General features: G+C 33.7%; 1 protein-coding gene across 4 annotated transcripts in view; it reads right to left on the bottom strand.

Moving 5' to 3' along the window:
- The window catches only part of ERBB4 (erb-b2 receptor tyrosine kinase 4), a 1,156,853-nt gene that overhangs the window by 516,269 nt on the left and 622,264 nt on the right, over window positions 1-18,320 (bottom strand). For all 4 annotated transcript variants that reach the window (XM_082691066.1, XM_082691068.1, XM_082691069.1 and 1 more), the window contains exon 3: window positions 17,438-17,624. In XM_082691066.1, coding sequence (XP_082547192.1) covers window positions 17,438-17,624 — 187 coding nt within the window. The remainder of the gene's footprint in view (window positions 1-17,437; window positions 17,625-18,320) is intronic.

Below are 18,320 nucleotides of genomic sequence, written 5' to 3'. Positions count from 1 at the left end.
TGAATTATATGATACAATTTTATGTTCTTGGAAGCGAAGTATTATTTCAGATGGTGATTAGAAAAGCAGGGTTATAACCAGTTGATTATGTGGTTCCTTGCCTACGTGTCAATGACACACAGTGTATATGATTACGCATAATAGTTAGAAACTATATTTACACACACATTACCATATATATGTATTTGTGCATGTGTGACTATACATGTATATAAAAATACATCTATCTATATTATAGTTATATGGAGATACTATATATGTATATACACACACATAGCCTCCGTTTTTTTATGAGCCTAGATTTCTGTATCTCCCTTTGATCTCCTAATTTGTCTTTTGCTTTGGTTCTGGGCATGTGTCAGTGTTTATTTTTCTTTTAAAAACTTTGAAAAACATAAGACCTGTTCACCCATACGGATTTATTATTTTAATCATTTTACAGAAAACTGATTCTGTAACCTAACATACAGAGCAATGTTTTACATACTACGATTTTTCTCTTCCGTCACAGAATTCAGTTTTGAAGCAAAAAATATAGAAACAGTTACTAGGTATGCTTTCACACCACGCAAGTCAGAGAGACATGGTCATTGTTTGCTTCATATTAAAAAGCAAGCAAGCAAACAAATAAACAAACAAAAAACCTTGGTCCTACTTGCAGAAATACAAGCTATGGTGAAACCTGAGCAGTGATTCTATTCAATCAGGGTCTAAACTGCCATTACTCTACCTTACGTATAGGGTAAAAGAATAGAAACAAATGTATAAAATAAATCTACAAACATATGTAAAATGCCACCAAGATGCCTTCCCTAAGCCTTTATCTTTGCAGTAAGAATGCTAATTTTAGAATGCAAGCCCTAAGCCTCATGTGGTTCCTGAGTCTGGAAGCCAGGCTGACTCTCCACAGGGGCTTCACACCTCCGCTGTTTTGACAGCACATGTTTCACTTCTGTTTCACACACTGACAGAGAGACCCAGTCGTGCTCTAGCGACTGAGCTACCAAAAACACTATTAGCACGGATCTGCCCTTTTCTTAGAAGTTCAAGTTCTCAAGCAAACAATGAGTAGGTCTTTTAATTATTTTTTAAAGCCCCAGAATATATCCTTTAAAATAGATCTTAGCCATTTAAAATAAGTCATCAAAATATTCTCATGGCAAGTTCAGCACGTGAGGAGAAGTGAAAAAAATAGACTTTGTGTTGTTTCTGCTTATTTAGAACTAAGTATGAAATATCTAGGCATTCAAATCCCAGGCTTTTTTGTGTAATGTGGATTTAAAAGGAAGCAATGATTAATGAGTTTCAGATACAGTACAAAAGTAATCTCTGGGGAAACACATTCTTAGCTGAATTGGTAGCTCTCCCCAGCAGGGACATTTGAATACTTTGAGAAAAACTAAGAAATTAAGAAATGAACAAAAATGAATAGGATTTGCTTGGCACCACTGGGAGACCTTGGCTTTAACTCAGTATTTAAAACCAACTAAATTGGTTTTGTTGCTCAGCTCATGTTCTTTCTTTTTTTTTTTCCCTCCCTAAAAGTCATCCAAAGGTTTTTTGGTGTGTGTTTGTTTTGTTTTGTTTTCCTAAGGTTTCACCACCTTAGCAGGGAAGTAAAAAAAATTATTTTTAAAAATACTGAATCTACATTTAATGACATACAGCCAAATATAAATGCATGTGGATATCATTGCTACAGGACATTGTTATCCCTATGCTAGGAAATAAATACACTCTGAACAATTAAACCCTAATAGAGGTCCCTACGTATTCACACGGAGTTGCATTTTTAATTAAATGTTTGAACTTTAGTTCCCAAGCGTTCACAAAGCAAAAATATAGTATCATTCTCTGCTGATTTGGAAGGGTTAATGTCATCTCCTCACTTGTTCGAAAAAAGAAAGTTGAACACTAAGAAAAAGTGACTCGTGCTTTCCCTTAGAACTTTTCTAGGAGTTAAGCAGCAGATAGGTATTATAAGCGATAAAAGAAAAGAAGAAGAGGGGAAAAAAAAAAAAAAAAAAACCTAAGAAAATTCTTCTTTCATTTCAGAATTGAAAATCCACTACAAGAGGTGTTAGGTGATTTATCTAAGGTACAAGTGGGATGAGAATACAAATCTTCTGGTTGCTAGTGAGATTAGGCTTTTCTAAAACCATATATATCTGTCAATGAAGAACCAATAAAGAGCACAGCTTACATAGATGTGGCAATGATCAACCAAAAAACTTAATACTCTAAAATACTTTTACTCCACTGAGAACAATCTAAAGAAGGGAGAAACGGGAAGGGAATTAACATCTATTTTGGCTAATCACTATTCTAGGCAATGCGTGCATTTTTTCCATCCAATTCTCATTTTCAGATGAGGAAACTGATGGATAGCACTTAACTGTTTTGACATTTCCCTTGTCAGTAGTAGTGTTAGTATGAAATTTCAAATTTATCAGGTTTCAAAGCTCAGGGTTTTTTCTACTGTTTTTAGAATGTTGGGAAAAGAAGAGAGTATGTCGAAACGTTTCCGCATTTACAAACATACCTTCTCGGGGTCCACAGTCTCTCACGGTTCATCTCCCTCTATGAGTTCTCCCCCTTTGGATTTCCTTCCCTTCCCCTATGGTCCACCGTGCGGTTGCTTATGTTCCACATCTGAGTGAAAGGTAATTGCCTTTCTCTACTCAACTTACTTCACTTAACAGAATTCCCTCCAGTTCCACCCGTGTCAGTGCCAAGGGTGGGTATTCACTGTTTCTGAAGGGCTGAATGATATGCAGAGGGGAGGAGTGTAACAGGGTGGGTGTAACACTCCCTGTATACCAGGAAGGGTGTAACAGGCTGATGGTATTGAGGAGGGCATGTGCTGTGATGAGCACGGGATGTTATACTTAACTAATGAATCACTGAACACTACATCAAAAACTACTTATGTACTATACAGTGGCTAACAGAACACCATTTAAACACACACACACACACACACACACACCCCTTCTCACCCAGAACACACAGGCTAGATTTCAGTTGTGAAAATAAATCCATATTCTCAAGCAAAAGTTATATTTTGGGATCAAGAAACTTTCAATCATTTCATTTCTGAGCTCTAGTTTTGTTACTTTGTCAAACTCCCAAACTATTGTGACTTTAAGCCCAAATGTAGAATATATCTTCGATACAACAAAGGCACTTAATTCTCTGTAACTGTTTAACAATTTTTTAATGGGTGAAAGGTAACTCAGAGAGCTATAAATGGCAACAGAGTGGCTCTTATACAAACATCATAGACATGTATGGATTTTCCACTGTTTGCCCCTTGCATCTCTCTGATTTTATAGCATTTTTTTTTTCAAAGAATTTTCTCCATAGCACAAACTCAGTGGTTTAAGTAGTCGTTTGCAATTATAATTAGATACATTTTTTTTCAGGAAGAAAACCATTTGGGGCCTGTCATTTTATATTTATCTATACACGTGAAATTTAGTAACACACTCTAGTTTGGGAGCTTTTATTTCTATTAATTTGAGGAATGTATATTACTATTTATTTCTTCTTTAAAAATCTAAGATTTTATGATTCAGAAGGAATATGTTTCAAGTCTTCTCTGGTCCTGAACATCTCTTAGTCATATTTAAATGGATTAAAATGTAAATGAGCTGAAAATTTACACTAAGTCTCTCCCTGATTTAAATATAAATCAGACATCAAAATTGACATGAGATGGCTCAACAAATATTATTAAGTTTTAAGTATTTTTCAGTATTTTCATTTAATAATGAACAAAATCTAAAGTAAGAAGCCATTGTGCATTGTAATACAAATTAAATACATAAAACAATTGGATAGCTACTTAAATTACGCAAATGGTTTTCAATGAAATCACAAAGGAGTTGATGACCTATATATTGTGACCTCTGATGTATTTATTTTACACAAATGGTATTTAGATTCTCTTAATTTTTAAGAGGCATTTGAACCAAGACACTAATTCTTGATTCACCCCTTTTCCCTGAGCACCATAGGCCTGCATTTGAAGCATGATACAATTTTAATTGCAAAGATTTATCATTATGACATGTAATTTCTAACTACATGAAATGACAATGTAATGCATAGGTGTGAAATTCAGCCACACATTCACTATGTGAAAAGTGACAGCAATAACATAGGCTGTTTCCCTGCTTCATTTCATTTTTCTAGCCATGCTATATAAAAGATATATCTAGAGATATGTCAGGGACTCTTTCATTATCTGTTCCATACTTTCCTTGCAAAACGTACTAAACTGTATTCTTTGAGCGACACTATAAAAGCTCAAGTCACATTTCATCATATTTGTAGGTAACTCGTAAATGTGAATTACAATTGAGTTATACATGAATTCCAGAATTTATTTTGTTCATTTTCTTTTAATTAATAAATGAAAATGCATACCTAAGCATATAGAGACTGACATATAGCTTTTCAAAAATCTTTTAAATTGTTACTTCCCTCTAGTTCCTTGAATAAAATCATATGTCTGGAATAATATAATAGAAAGATCACTAGACTAAGACAAGGACAAGAAGCTCATCTTGACAGAACACAGAACACACAACTTCTAGAGCTAAACCAAAACAAAATAAAGCACACGCCAAATACAGTTATTTATCTGTTCTTTTGAATTCTAGTATTAATAAAGAAAAGGTCATGAGGTCAATTTCCAGTTAGAATATTTTATTTAATTCTGCTCCTGTACTCTCCCATTTCAGTTTCTATCTATAGGAATAAACATACATATCCTCACAAAATACTTTTTAATATCACAATAATTCAACCTACTTGTGCAATATGAATCCTTTTAGAGTCATTTAATTCCTTAGGTAAACTATCTGCACTAAACCAATTCTCATTAAGAAATAAAATGGTAGGACTGCACTGTAAAGGTGATATCTGGATCGTAGGAGTCATTTCAGAGATTCTCAACTAATTAGAATATAGCAGAAGATGAAAAAAGTTCCGTGTCATGACCTCCTTCCTTTTCATAATCCCTATAACACGGTGAGACAAGGAAAATCTGGAATTACAGTACCTAGCTTCAACTCTGAACTCCATGAATCACTGCGTGCTCTCTGGCATGTTACCCATCATTTTGAAACTGTGGTTCTTTATCTTCAAAAGGGAAATAACTACAGTAACCTATTAAATGGGGTTACTATAAAGGTGAAAAGAGATCAGGTTTGTAAATGATTGGCTTCTATATGGTAAATGCTTATTAATTATGGATATTAAGAGTAGTAGTACTACATACATTCTGGGCTTTATTATGCTATATGTATTTTTTGTTTTCTAGATTTATTATGCTAAAAGGAGTAGAGGTAAATTCATTAAAACAAAAGGCATACAGATTAAAAGAATTCTAGTAATACATTTAGTTTAAAAACTAGAATTTATAGGAGTGCTTGAGTGGCTTAGTCTTGTTTTGGGCTCAGATCATGATCTCAGGGTCCTGGGATCAAGTGCCCCTCTACCGACCCACTGAGCTCTGCTCTCAGAAGGGAATCTGCTTGAGGAGTCTCTCTTTCTCTCCCTCTGCCTCATCCTCCATGCTCACTTGCCTTCTCCATAAAATAAACAAATAAATCTTTAAAGAAAGCCTAGAATTTATAAAAGGATTTTTCATTGAACATCACCAGATACATAATTTACACAATATAGAACCACCCCACTAAATATTAAAGCAAATTGTTTAGAGAATTTGATCACATTAAAATTAAAATATATTCTTTATTTTATCAATAGTTGCCAGAATATGCCCATTAAATATGTCATTAAATATATAATTAAAGTTTGAAGTGCCTTTATTTCATAGTAATCAAAAATGCTTTTCTGATACCAGCTTTTTTCAACATTATTGATACTGCAAATTAAACCTCTAATTTGCATCTCAGAGCAAATGAAATTGGATAATTTGAATGGTTTTAGAAGAAAGAAATGTTATGGTTCAGTGTTTTTCTTTACTTTTCTCAGTAAATATTTATCAAAATTCTTATGGTTGTTATGTTTCAATAACCCAAAACAACTCGACTTAACCTGTAAGAAAATTATAGCCAAGAAATATAAAATATATGGCAGAGAGTAGATGAAAAAGTATTAAAAGTAGGGGAAGGGAAAATATTATGAGAGCTACAATAACAGAGAATAGCACTGTGTTAAACTTCTAGGTAGACTGGCAAAGAAGATACAAGTGAAAACCTTCTTTAACCTTAGAGGTTACAGTTGTAAACTCTAGTTGATGTCTATTACTAAGAGAGCAAAGTTTAAAGGAAATTCCTAGAATAAACATTCTTTTTCTTTTATTGCTTTGGAACTATAGTGGAGTCACTAAATCAGATAACACTCAGAAACAACAACAGAAAAAAAAAATAGTAATTCAAATTTCCAGGTTAGCTTATTACATCAAAAGGTGTTGAGCCACGGAAATTTATACTTATTTATTCCCTGATAGATACAGATGAATGAAAAATTCCATTAATCATTTATGAAAAATTGGCCATTTCTATTATAACTTGTACATTACAAGAATAGCTATTTTCTAGAAAGTTAATAAGAGGTTTGTTGTACCTCTATTCTCTTTATGTATTACTATATTTTATCAATTCTAAGATGCATTTTTCATATTTAATACCTCTAAAATCTTGATTCATCATACAATCTTTTACATTTCTGTTGGGCTTTCACTTTTTCTCTTAGTGTGGCCTAAAAACAATGACTAATAAATATTTCTTAAAATTGACGGTGACTTAGATTTGATGAAATATGGCAGACATCTATTTGATAAAACATTTTATAGAGGAATTTCTTTTGTGACTTATTTATTATTAAATAAATATTGTGTTATGTATATGAACTTTCAGTGTGGGATGGAGAAAGACATGGGCATTGTTTATGCCAGAAAGAATCCTCAATACACTTCTCAAAATAGTTTCTCTGCTAAAAAAAAATCATTATTCTCTCCTAATCCTTAAGTCTTTCAATGAAGTCATTTAAGAAATAGACACTGGGGCCAATCTATAACTAGATACTTATATATTGTGGGAATGAAGATAACAGTAAAAACCTCATTTTTTTAAAAGTCACATTTCTGACAAATGGAAAATCCGTTCTAATAACCATAACTTAAAGCACATTAAGAAGCAATGCAGCTTATTCAAATATAAGATCTGGTCAGGTCCCAAATCATAAATGACATATTGTATATCTTACAATTTGATTATATAGGCCTAGCATGATTTCAGCGATCATAAAAATAGGCTGATTCTATTATTCTTACCAAAAGCATACTTCTCAAACAACAATGAATAATATATTCATTGCAGGAACTGCATTTAATGCTATTTCTATAACTTACTATTTAACTTTCATAACCATCTTACAAACAGAGAGTTCCCATTACACTCATTTAAAGATGAGGAAACTGAGGTTTAGAAAGTTGAATCTGAGGATCTGAAGGGAGGGAGTCTCAATTCAGAGCTGATGCTCTGATTCTTTATGATATTCTGCATGTAAATATCCTTGCCTACAGCCCTGTGTTCATTAAAACATGCTGTCCTAAAATAGAACTAGCCTATGACCCAGCAATTGCACTACTGGGTATTTACCCTAAAGATACAAACGTAGTGATCTGAAGGGGCATGTGCACCCAAATGTTTATAGCAGCAATGTCCACAATAGCCAAACTATGGAAAGAACCTAGATGTCCATCAACAGATGAATGGATCAAGAAGATGTGGTATATATACACAATGGAATACTATGCAGCCATCAAAAGAAATGAAATCTTGCCATTTGCGACGACGTGGATGGAACTAGAGGGTATCATGCTTAGCGAAGTAAGTCAAAAGGAGAAAGACAACTATCATATGATCTCCCTGATATGAGGAAGTGGTGATGCAACATGGGGTGTTAAGGGGGTAGGAGAAGAATAAATGAAACAAGATGGGATTGGGAGGGAGACAAACCATAAGTGACTCTTAATCTCACAAAACAGACTGAAGGCTGCTGGGGGGAGGGGGGTTGGGAGAAGGGGAGTGGGGTTATGGACATTGGGGAGGGTATGTGTTTTGGTGAGTGCTGTGAAGTGTGTAAACCTGGCGATTCACAGACCTGTACCCCTGGGGATAAAAATATATGTTTATAAAAAATAATAAATAAATAAATAAATAAAACGAGAATGCGGGCACAAAAAATAAATAAATAAATAAATAAATAAATTTAAAAAACAAAATAAAACATGCTGTCCTTGATGGATAAGGAAGATGTGGCCCATATATACTATGGAGTCTTATGCCTCCATCAGAAAGGATGAATACCCAACTTTTGTAGCAACATGGACAGGACTGGAAGAGTTTATACTGAGTGAAATAAGTCAAGCAGAGAGAGTCAATTACCATATGGTTTCACTTATTTATGGAGCATAACAAATAGCATGGAGGGCAAGGGGAGATGGAGAGGAGAAGGAAGTTGAGGGAAATTGGAAGGGGAGGTGAACCATGAGAGACTATGGACTCTGAAAAACAATCTGAGGGTTTTGAAGGGGCAGGTGGGGGGTGGGAGGTTGGGGGAACCAGGTGGTGGGTATTGGAGAGGGCACGGATTGCATGGAGCACTGGGTGTGGTACAAAAACAATGAATACTATTATGCTGAATAAATAAATAAATAAATAAATAAATAAATAAAAACATGCTGTCCTTTTAGTACTGCACTGTCTAATATGATCACTAATATCTTTAATATTGATCACCTCATGTGGACATTTAAATTAAAACAAATTAAAAGTAGAAATGTTTTTTTTCCAAACTAGCCACATTTCAAGTTCAGTCACATTTGGCTACTCAGTTGTGCCACAGAATTGACTATTTCCATCATCACAGAAAGTTCTAATAGACAACTGATGCTTTTGAAGTTAAAACAGATTAAAAAGGAGGCTGTTGACCCCAAGGAGATGCTTGACTATAAATAATATAATAACTGGGAAAAATACTTTCCCAATGCTTTCACATTGTGGTTGGTAGGTAAATATTTGTCAGAAATATAATATTTACTGAGAGAAGACAAGTAGGTAGAGATAATTTAGAATAACTCATATCTCAGCACAGTGTCTTGAATATCCAAGTGGAAAAAAACAAAGCTAACAAATATTTGAATTGACATCACTTTCCAAAAGAATCCTGAACTTTTCACCCGTAAAATTGAGCCTATTAATAAACATGAGTTATGACTAAAAATTGATTTTTATTCTTATTGCTTAATTTATTTTTTAAAGATTTTATTTATTTATTTGAGAGCAAGAGTGAGAAAGCATGTGAGAGAGAACACAAGCAGGGGGATGGGCAGAGAGAGAAGCAGACTCCCTGCTGAGCAGAGAGCCAGACAAGGGGCTTGATCCCAGGACTCTAGGATCATGACCTCAGCTAAAGGCAGGTGTTAGCTGCTTAACCTACTGAGCCACCAAAGCACCCCAGTAACCTTGATTTTTAAAAAGCCATAGTTGAATGTCAGTGGCTATAAAATTAGTTAATAGATCTGATACTTTAAATCAAATCCAGTATATACAATATTTGCCATTTTGTGTGTGTGATTGTATTTTATTGTCACCTTAACACAATTTTTCATAGATACATTCATGATGTATTGAAGCATACAACAATTAAAATCAGAAAATTATTTCTAAAATACAACCTTAAGAGCTTCTGTTTAAAGTTTGGATTATTATTCCTATAGCCAATTTAGTATTTCACAGAGTATAGTCTCACCTGGAGAAACTATCCTAACATTTCTTAAGAGTGATACAGGAGACGGCGCCTGGGTGGCTCATTGGGTTAAGCCTCAGCTTTCGGCTCAGGTCATGATCTCGGAGACCTGGGATCGAGGCCCACATCGGGGTCTCTACTCCGCAGGGAACCTTCTTCCTCCTCCCTCTCTCTGCCTGCCTCTCTGCCTACTTGTGTCAAATAAATAAATAAAATCCTAAAAAAAAAAAAAAAAGAATGACACAAGAGGAAGAGATGGAAAATAGATCTAAATTCTAGAACAACAACATGCCCTTATTAGCCACAAGACTTTAGGTCTGGTTTCTTAGACATAAAATTACAATAAAGATACTTTCCAGGTCAGCCTGAAGAGGCTATGTGTGAAACAAAGAAAAGGAAGCTGAAAGCACTTATAAAGTATAAAACTCCATAACAGTAGGAGATATTATAATAATCATGCTTTCAGTAACATCTGAAGACAACAATGTGTATCCTCATTTCTACCTCTGACTGAGAGTTTTAGGGTCTGCCAAGCTTGGAGCTGTCTCTTCTAGCTTAACTATCTACCTTTATCTCTACCTCTATATGATAAATATATCTCTATCAGAATTACTTTATTACCTATATTTTATATGTCTACATCTATAGGTGGATAGGTGATAGACAATTTGCCAACTCTTTACGGATGAATGTCTGCCGCACCAACAAAGATAATGTCCTGGGATGAGGGTGAGGAGGCAGATATTCTGATATCTTCACCGCTTTCCTTGAAGTGAAATTATGCACTCATGGTGATCACTATCAATTTCCCTTATTGCTGTGTCACCTTAACACAATTTTTCATAGATACATTCATGATGTATTGAAGCATACAACAATTAAAATCAGAAAATTATTTCTAAAATACAACCTTAAGAGCTTCTGTTTAAAGTTTGGATTATTATTCCTATAGCCAATTTAGTATTTCACAGAGTATAGTCTCACCTGGAGAAACTATCCTAACATTTCTTAAGAGTGATACAGGTGACGAGCAAAAATTCTCCTCCACTTTCTAAATGTCATAAGCAAACAAGCACATTTTCCCAACAAATGAGGTTCAAAAAGGGAGTTTTTTGACCTTGCATGTTTTCTTTCCTTAGAATATGTATGTTTTCTCTCATAGGAAAGGGAATCTGCAGTTCTCGAACTATCATAGGGACAACAAAGAATGATGACAGAAGTTTGAAGTCTCAAGTAGGGAATTTTCCTGAAAGACTTCCACAATCCTAGCTTTCTCCCAATATTTTTCCTAAAGATGCTATAGGGATTAATAAGAATGTAGTTCAGAGAATGGGATACCTTCGGGATCCCTAAATGGGACAGAAATCAACAACAGGGTTGCTTTTTTCTGACTTCAGCAGATTATCCTAGTATTCACAAATAAAAATGTGCAAGCTAAAGGGGAAGGAATAATTCCGTTCCCTGAAAATCCCACTGTCTCATGCCTTATTTCTCCAGTAACAGTATCCTTTCTAATGAGTGGAACATCAGGAAAAGAAATTCCCATTTTACGTTCATTCAATTCCATAAATTCACTCATCAGTTCTCCAAAGCTAAGAACGCGTCCTAGAAATAGGTTGCAATGGCCATTCTAACTGAGCTCATATTTAAAATACTTACTTTCAAATATATTTCTGTTTTACTTGTACACCAAAACCCATCATTATAATTTCCCTTCTTCTAGTTAATACACACTATCTGACATGGCAGGCAAACAATCTTCTTTGAAAACATTGATCAGAGTATCATTTTTAGAAACTGTGGACCTGATCTAAAAATTGATGCCTTCATAAGAATGTGCCACTCTTCACTGATTCCATCTGTCTCACAGTGTTTTCACTATAGGTTAGTTTTGATCAAATCATTTTCCAAGTAATTTATCGTTAAGCAAGGAGTATTCTTGGAATCATTTTTTTTTCCCTTCAGATATCCATGATACGCTTAGTAGTTCTTCTCATGTAAATATTAGCAGTTACCTTTGGCAAACATTGTATTTAACAACTTCTGAACTAGGCTAGCTGAACTCACTCAAACATGACTGAGACCTTTCACAGAACAGTTGAAGAATGCTTAGCAACTCTAGTGTCAGAAAACAAACTCAGAATGAATGTCTCTTGTCTAGGTCAAGGCAAATGTCAGGGCCAATGAAGGGTGAAACATGATGATAGAGATTTGAAATGAAGGGCTGGGGTAACAGGTGCTTGGCATGGGCACTGAAAGACCAGTGAGAAGTGCTATGAAGTACTAAGGACAGCGATCACACTGAGAGGGGACAAAGAAAAGCCTCAGGCTTCTCCCTGCCAGAGAAATAGAGCCTGTACATAAAATAGCTTCAAAGTGGCATCTGAAGAGACATTGAAATTTGGAGCATCTTTTTGTCTAAGCAAGTCTCTTTTCAAGGCCCCAGTGAAGCAACAGGAGCCTATTTGAATATGCAGAAACAGGTACAATTGTTTTGTCAGTGAGTTGGCACAAAGAAAAGCGAGGGACAAAACAATACAAGGAAAGAAGATGAAGGTTTCCTAAGCAAATGCTATGTGAGAGGTGTTGTGATTGACAAGTTCTCTACTTTTATTTTTTTAATGTCTGTAATAACATCCTGAGGTGGGATTTTCTTCTCAATTTTAAAGATGAAGACTAAGTCTCATAAAAACACTCAGATTGTAAGTGGTGATCTGACATTTGAATAGATTTTTGGTTTTTGTTTTTTTTCTGATTCCACACCCAGGGTCTTTGACATACACTGACTTGATTACAGATGGCCTGTCCATTTCAATGTTAGGTCATTTACTTGACTGTCACTGAATAATGCTGAAGGGGTTTGAGAAATTTAAATATTGTTACATCAGATGTTCTATCTCCTGATCTAAGCATTTTATTTCATTTTTAGTCTACCAGAACTCAGTAAACTTAATATATCCTTCCCTTATTAATGAGGGCTCCCAAAAATAACTTTAGCATTTTAATTTTGTTTAAAATGTTTGCTTCTCACATATCAAATAATAATCTAATCAAGATGATCCAGTACACAGTTAACGAAATAATTAAAAATAGTTGTAAAACATTAAATAAGAGCTCTAATACATGAATGTGTTGGTCTGAAAATATGGAGAGTATTTGGGAAAATTTGAAAAAAATAAATTGCATACTGGTATTACCTAAAATTTCACTTATTCAAAAGAGATATTCTAATAATTCATAAAATAGAAATTCAAATATTTAAGGTGAAATTTTATAAGAAAAATGTACATTTTTATGTAGTAAATATATATTCAGGTTATCATCATTATAAATAGAATATGAATAATAGAATAGATATGAACCTAGGTATTTCTCAAAGATTCCTTCATTTCTACAATATCACATATAGATGAAATTGTACAATATTATCCAGATGAGGCAGTTTTATAAATTCTAGAAAGGAGAAAATAATAGTGTTTTTTGTTGTTGTTCTTCTTTGATTTTTTTGTTTTTTGAGTTTTTTTGCCCCATATAATGAAACAACTTTTAAGATTTTGGACAGACAGGTAACTAAATAAGTAGAAGCTGGTAGACTTCAAGTTGTAAATATATTAGCTGTTGGTTTGAATTTATAATAGGGATATTCGATTAAGAAGGATATGATAAAAACAAAAAAACAAAGAAACAGCAGAGCCCCATCATGGGAGTGATTAATAAAACCACAGCCATGTACAAGTGACCTTAACAAAGGAAGTAATGAATTCTCTCCAGTTCTGTAGTCCTATCATTCTCAATGGGTTCAAGATGATTATGTGCCTGAAGGACCCATTGATGGAAATATGGCTCTCCTCTGACCAGAAAAGGATGACCCAACCGAACACAGCACCTAGGGATTGCCAAAACAAGTTCTTTACTTCCTTTTACATTGTGTGGCATATCCCTGGCCTCGGGACCTGCCTCTTCTCCACTCTGTTCCACCTCACTGACAATGAACCAGGCAAATGTGAGCAGCAGCAGTAAAACAAGTTTTCCAGAACTTATGAGTATGTTTCTTGTCTTTGGGCACAACAAGAATGAAAGTAGCTAGGTAAGATCTATAGTAATAATTATAGTCCAAGGAATATCTTTGGGTGAGCATCAAGCTAATTAATAAGAATATGTAAGGTTGAAGATAATTTATGTCTGTGTTAAGTGGCATCCAACCATTAGCCCTTATATATGACAGTCCTCAAGTTAATCAAACCCCTTTAACACAAAGGTAGAGTTTACAGGAGGTAAATTTAATTAAAAAAAAAAAGAAGTTATATTATTCTAAAGTCAATGCAGCAAAAAAGATTTTAGGAGAAACAAAAATTTTACATATATATTGAATATATGTGTGTGTGTGAAATCATAATCTCATCATTTGTTACAATCTGCATACTTCTTACCCCCACAAATAGTACTTGTTATTTATTTACCTTGTTGAAAGTGTTTAAAAATAAAATATTGCTTAAAAGGAAAAATGACCGTGATTATTATTGTCCTTTTTGTGGTTTACCATTATGCAAAGTTGGTACCAAGCCAAATGGCAATACAGAAGAAAGTTTACTCCCAGCATCTTGCTAATCTCCAAGCTCTTTAATACCCACAGATTTCCATCCATGAAACATCCATGAATGGAAACTCATAGTATGCTCTTTTCATTTTCACCCCAACCTAAGGAGTATTTCTCATCATTCAGTCACAAATTCATCTCCTCTCTGTCCCATTCCTTCCCTTCTCTCTAGGAAATGATAAATGAATAAAAATTATTCAGGTCAAGTAAATGAAGACGTTAACTAGATATCATTTCTCGGTAACATAACTTTAATTAAAAACAGAACAGTGTTTCTCAAACTTTTGTGGCCATGAGAATCATTGGAAGGATCCTTAAAATACATATTGATGGGCCCCACCACAAGAGTTGCTGGTCCATTAGGTCACAGGTAAAGCCCCCAAATTTGCATTTCTACCAATACTCAGGTGATACTGATACAGTTGGTTCTTTAAGAACTGAGTTAATAATTTATTTTATTTTATTATTTTATTTTATTTTACTTTTTTATTTTATTTTATTTATTTTTAAGAATGAAGTTAAACATTTTAATTCACTAGGACAGTTAAATAGTGAGGTATCTGACTACTCAGCAGGTTTTCTATTCCCCTTCATATTATATAAGACAGCCCTAAAGTTAGGGCTAACCCTGTAGCCCTACACTTAATATTACCATAAAACTGTTTTAAATTTTTATCCGCTTGCTTTGCATAGCATATAAACAAACAAGATAGAACAATTACCTTTCCAAAATATGAAAACAATCTTATCTGAAGTGAATTGCAATGTTTGCTGGTTATTTTACCAGGTTACCTAGAACAATTGGCTCTTTAAGATACAACTATCAAGCAAATTTCTTCCCCAATTCCGCTATGTACAGTGAACTCTTACCCTTCCCCATGTATTCTAACACACAAATAGAATCATGCTTATTGTGGGAGTTCTGATATTCAAAATTGGAGTTAACATTATTGATTTTAATCACCTAGAGTAAGATCAATGATGCTGGGATGATGTTCAATTGTAATTCTCAGCCACCTGATAAATATGTTAAGATATCTGGACAATTTCTAAGTTGCTTAGATTTTCCACCGTTTATTTTATTGCACTTTTGTTTATGTTCAAAAATAAATTAATAATATCTCTTGAACAAATGCATTTTCTGTTCTGAACAATCAATTCATTCCTTAGCTACTTATTAGTTACTTAGCCACTTATTAGTTAGTCACTTATTTTATACACACACACACACACACACATACACAAATTATTATAAGATTTTCTTGCAGAATAGGGAATAATGTTCTTGAAATTACAGTGTTGTATTCTGGTATGACACAAGCTGTCATGATCTTAAGCAATAATTGTGTGAGCTCACTCAATAAATAAGGTATGTTTAAATGGGCATAATTTTGATTAAATAACTTCAAAATATTTGAGTAGTACTAATGTTAGATGTAAAAATAAATAAGTGAGCTCTTTAAAGATTTATTATTTTGGGATGAAAAGATTATTCAAATATCAAATATTATGGAATAATAACATAACTCAAATATTGTAAAAAGTTTAAAATGTATTCATTTTTTCTTTACTATAAATAGATGATGATCATTTAATAAACCATAATTATTCCTATGTAAATTTTAACCAGATTATATTATTTTTAGACTCTTCACTTTAATCATTCAATTTTTCTCTATCCATTCCATTTCTAAAATTCTTCCTATCATTATTTTCATGCAAGTAGCAATTTAGTCAAAAACTCTGCTCTTTAGTAAGGAAACTATCTTTGGAAGAAAAAAACAAAAAAGTAAAATGTTAATGGAGGAATCTACAAATTCTGAATAATTTTCATTTACCATTATGCCATCAATTCTACAGCAATCATATCCAAAATAAATAACATAATCAGCATTTCTTTCTTCATCCAAAATATCCAATTTTAGCTTGGCTAACAATGAAGCTATTTCTATTTCTAACTTAAAATGATGCAATTTCTAACTTGAAATATCTTATACCCACTAAAAGTAAAGAAAAAATAATTTTAGTAACCTGACAATATCAATGTTATTTTTACTTAGTATTTTGAGGCAATACCTCTAAAAATTATAATTTTTAATGTCAAGAAACATTACCACTGAGTGGACTCAAACACACATAAAATCACCATGTCTTTTGATGCAAAATATAGATGATATTAATTAGGCTAAATTAATAGTTTAAACTCCTTTATCCCACTGTGAGATGATAATTAATTACTAATTAGCACTACTTGATTACAGGCACACATAGCAAAACTCTGGATTAGAAACCTTGTACCAAACCTCCTATGATAGCCTATATGAGCTATGAACTATATGGACTGAAAGGTTATCTGCAAGATTGCCAGGACCAGCTTTCAAAACAAATTTCCACAAAGTGCTGTGTTTTTTTGTTTTTGTTTTTTTGCAGCAAGTTGGTAAGTTGAGGTTGTCAGCAATTACCTTTTTCCAATCTTAAGGGGGGAAAACCAATAATATTATTGAAATGTTTTAAGAAAGAATTTCTGATGACATTTAGTGAGTTACTGAATAAGATAAATCAAAACTAAATTAATAAATCAAGGTACATTTTCCAAAAATAAGGGACTGTGCAAAAAACTAGATTAGTTTAACTAGATATAAAGGCTGTGTATTTACTGAGCTCTAACGAAAGTGAAGGTTATGGTGTTATTTATTGCAGAGATTTGATGATACGGTCCACTGTTCACCTGAGACCACCAAACAGAGCATTCTTAAACCTGCTTCCTATCTCAGTTTTCAGTCACTGAGCATTTCCTCAGAGTGTACTTCTGTTCAGCTGAGATACAGTATTACGGTATCTTTCAGACTACACTTAACAATATCTGTAAATAAAAGCAAGGGAATCACAAGGCATTATTTCCCATGAAATGAATAAAGACTAGATACTTAAATGATTTATGGTGTTCCTCAGTATAACACACACCACAGTAACCATACACACATATGTGTATGTTTATTGCATTTAAGTTGATAATGAGAGCGTATTTCCAATTTTGTATGTTTTCCTTACCTGTCAAGTTCTTCAGTCCAAGTTCTTGAAGTCCAAAGTTCCCATCTTTTCTATAGTTTAAAAATACTGCCAAGGCATATCGATCCTCATACAGTTTTGTCCCACGGATAATGCGCAAGTTCTCCAGCGGCAGGTAACGAAACTGATTAAGAGCCACTAACACATAGCCTGTGACTTCTCGAATAGACTGAAAAGACAAAAACAATTGCCTTTGTTAAAAAAAAAATAGAGATTATTTGTCAGTACATTAATTTCCCCATTATATTGTAAATAGTTACCTTGATAATACAAGAAAACAAAAGGTTACATTCTCATTTGAAGTATGAATTGTACTCTTTAAAAAAGTCATGAATGTGGTTATAGTAAAATAATGGATTTCATTTATAAAACATTCTTCATAACTAGAATCTGAATATAATTAAAGGAATAAATATCTCATTTTCAACAGACTAAAATGAGGTAAGAACACCTAGATAGCATCCAAAGTTTTTATAAGAAGCAAGCTTATCACAAGTAAAACAAAGCTGCATCAGTCTGTAGACCACGGGACATATTTTAAACTGCTATACTGATGTTTAAAGCTATCATTAGCAAAGACAGTTAGCATATATGTCTCAGGGAAACACAAATATAATAAACAATATGCATTAAAGACTGATAATAACCTCTAATTTAATTACAACAAAAAAATTTAAAAATTTTATTTATTTATTTCAGAGCAGAGAGAGATTGAGAACAGGGGGACGGCGAGGAGGAGGAAGAAGCAGACTCCCTGCTGAGCAGGGAGCCCCTCGCCTCCCTCCTGATGCTCAGTCCTAGAACCCTGAGATCAGGACCGGAGCTGAAAGCAGACATTTAAGCAGCTGCGCAACCCAGCACCCCT

Source organism: Mustela nivalis (genome assembly GCF_964662115.1).
Source record: "Mustela nivalis genome assembly, chromosome: 11".
Lineage (NCBI taxonomy): Eukaryota > Metazoa > Chordata > Mammalia > Carnivora > Mustelidae > Mustela > Mustela nivalis.
The sequence above is the reverse complement of the archived record's forward strand: the minus strand, read 5'-3'. Positions and strand labels throughout refer to the sequence as shown.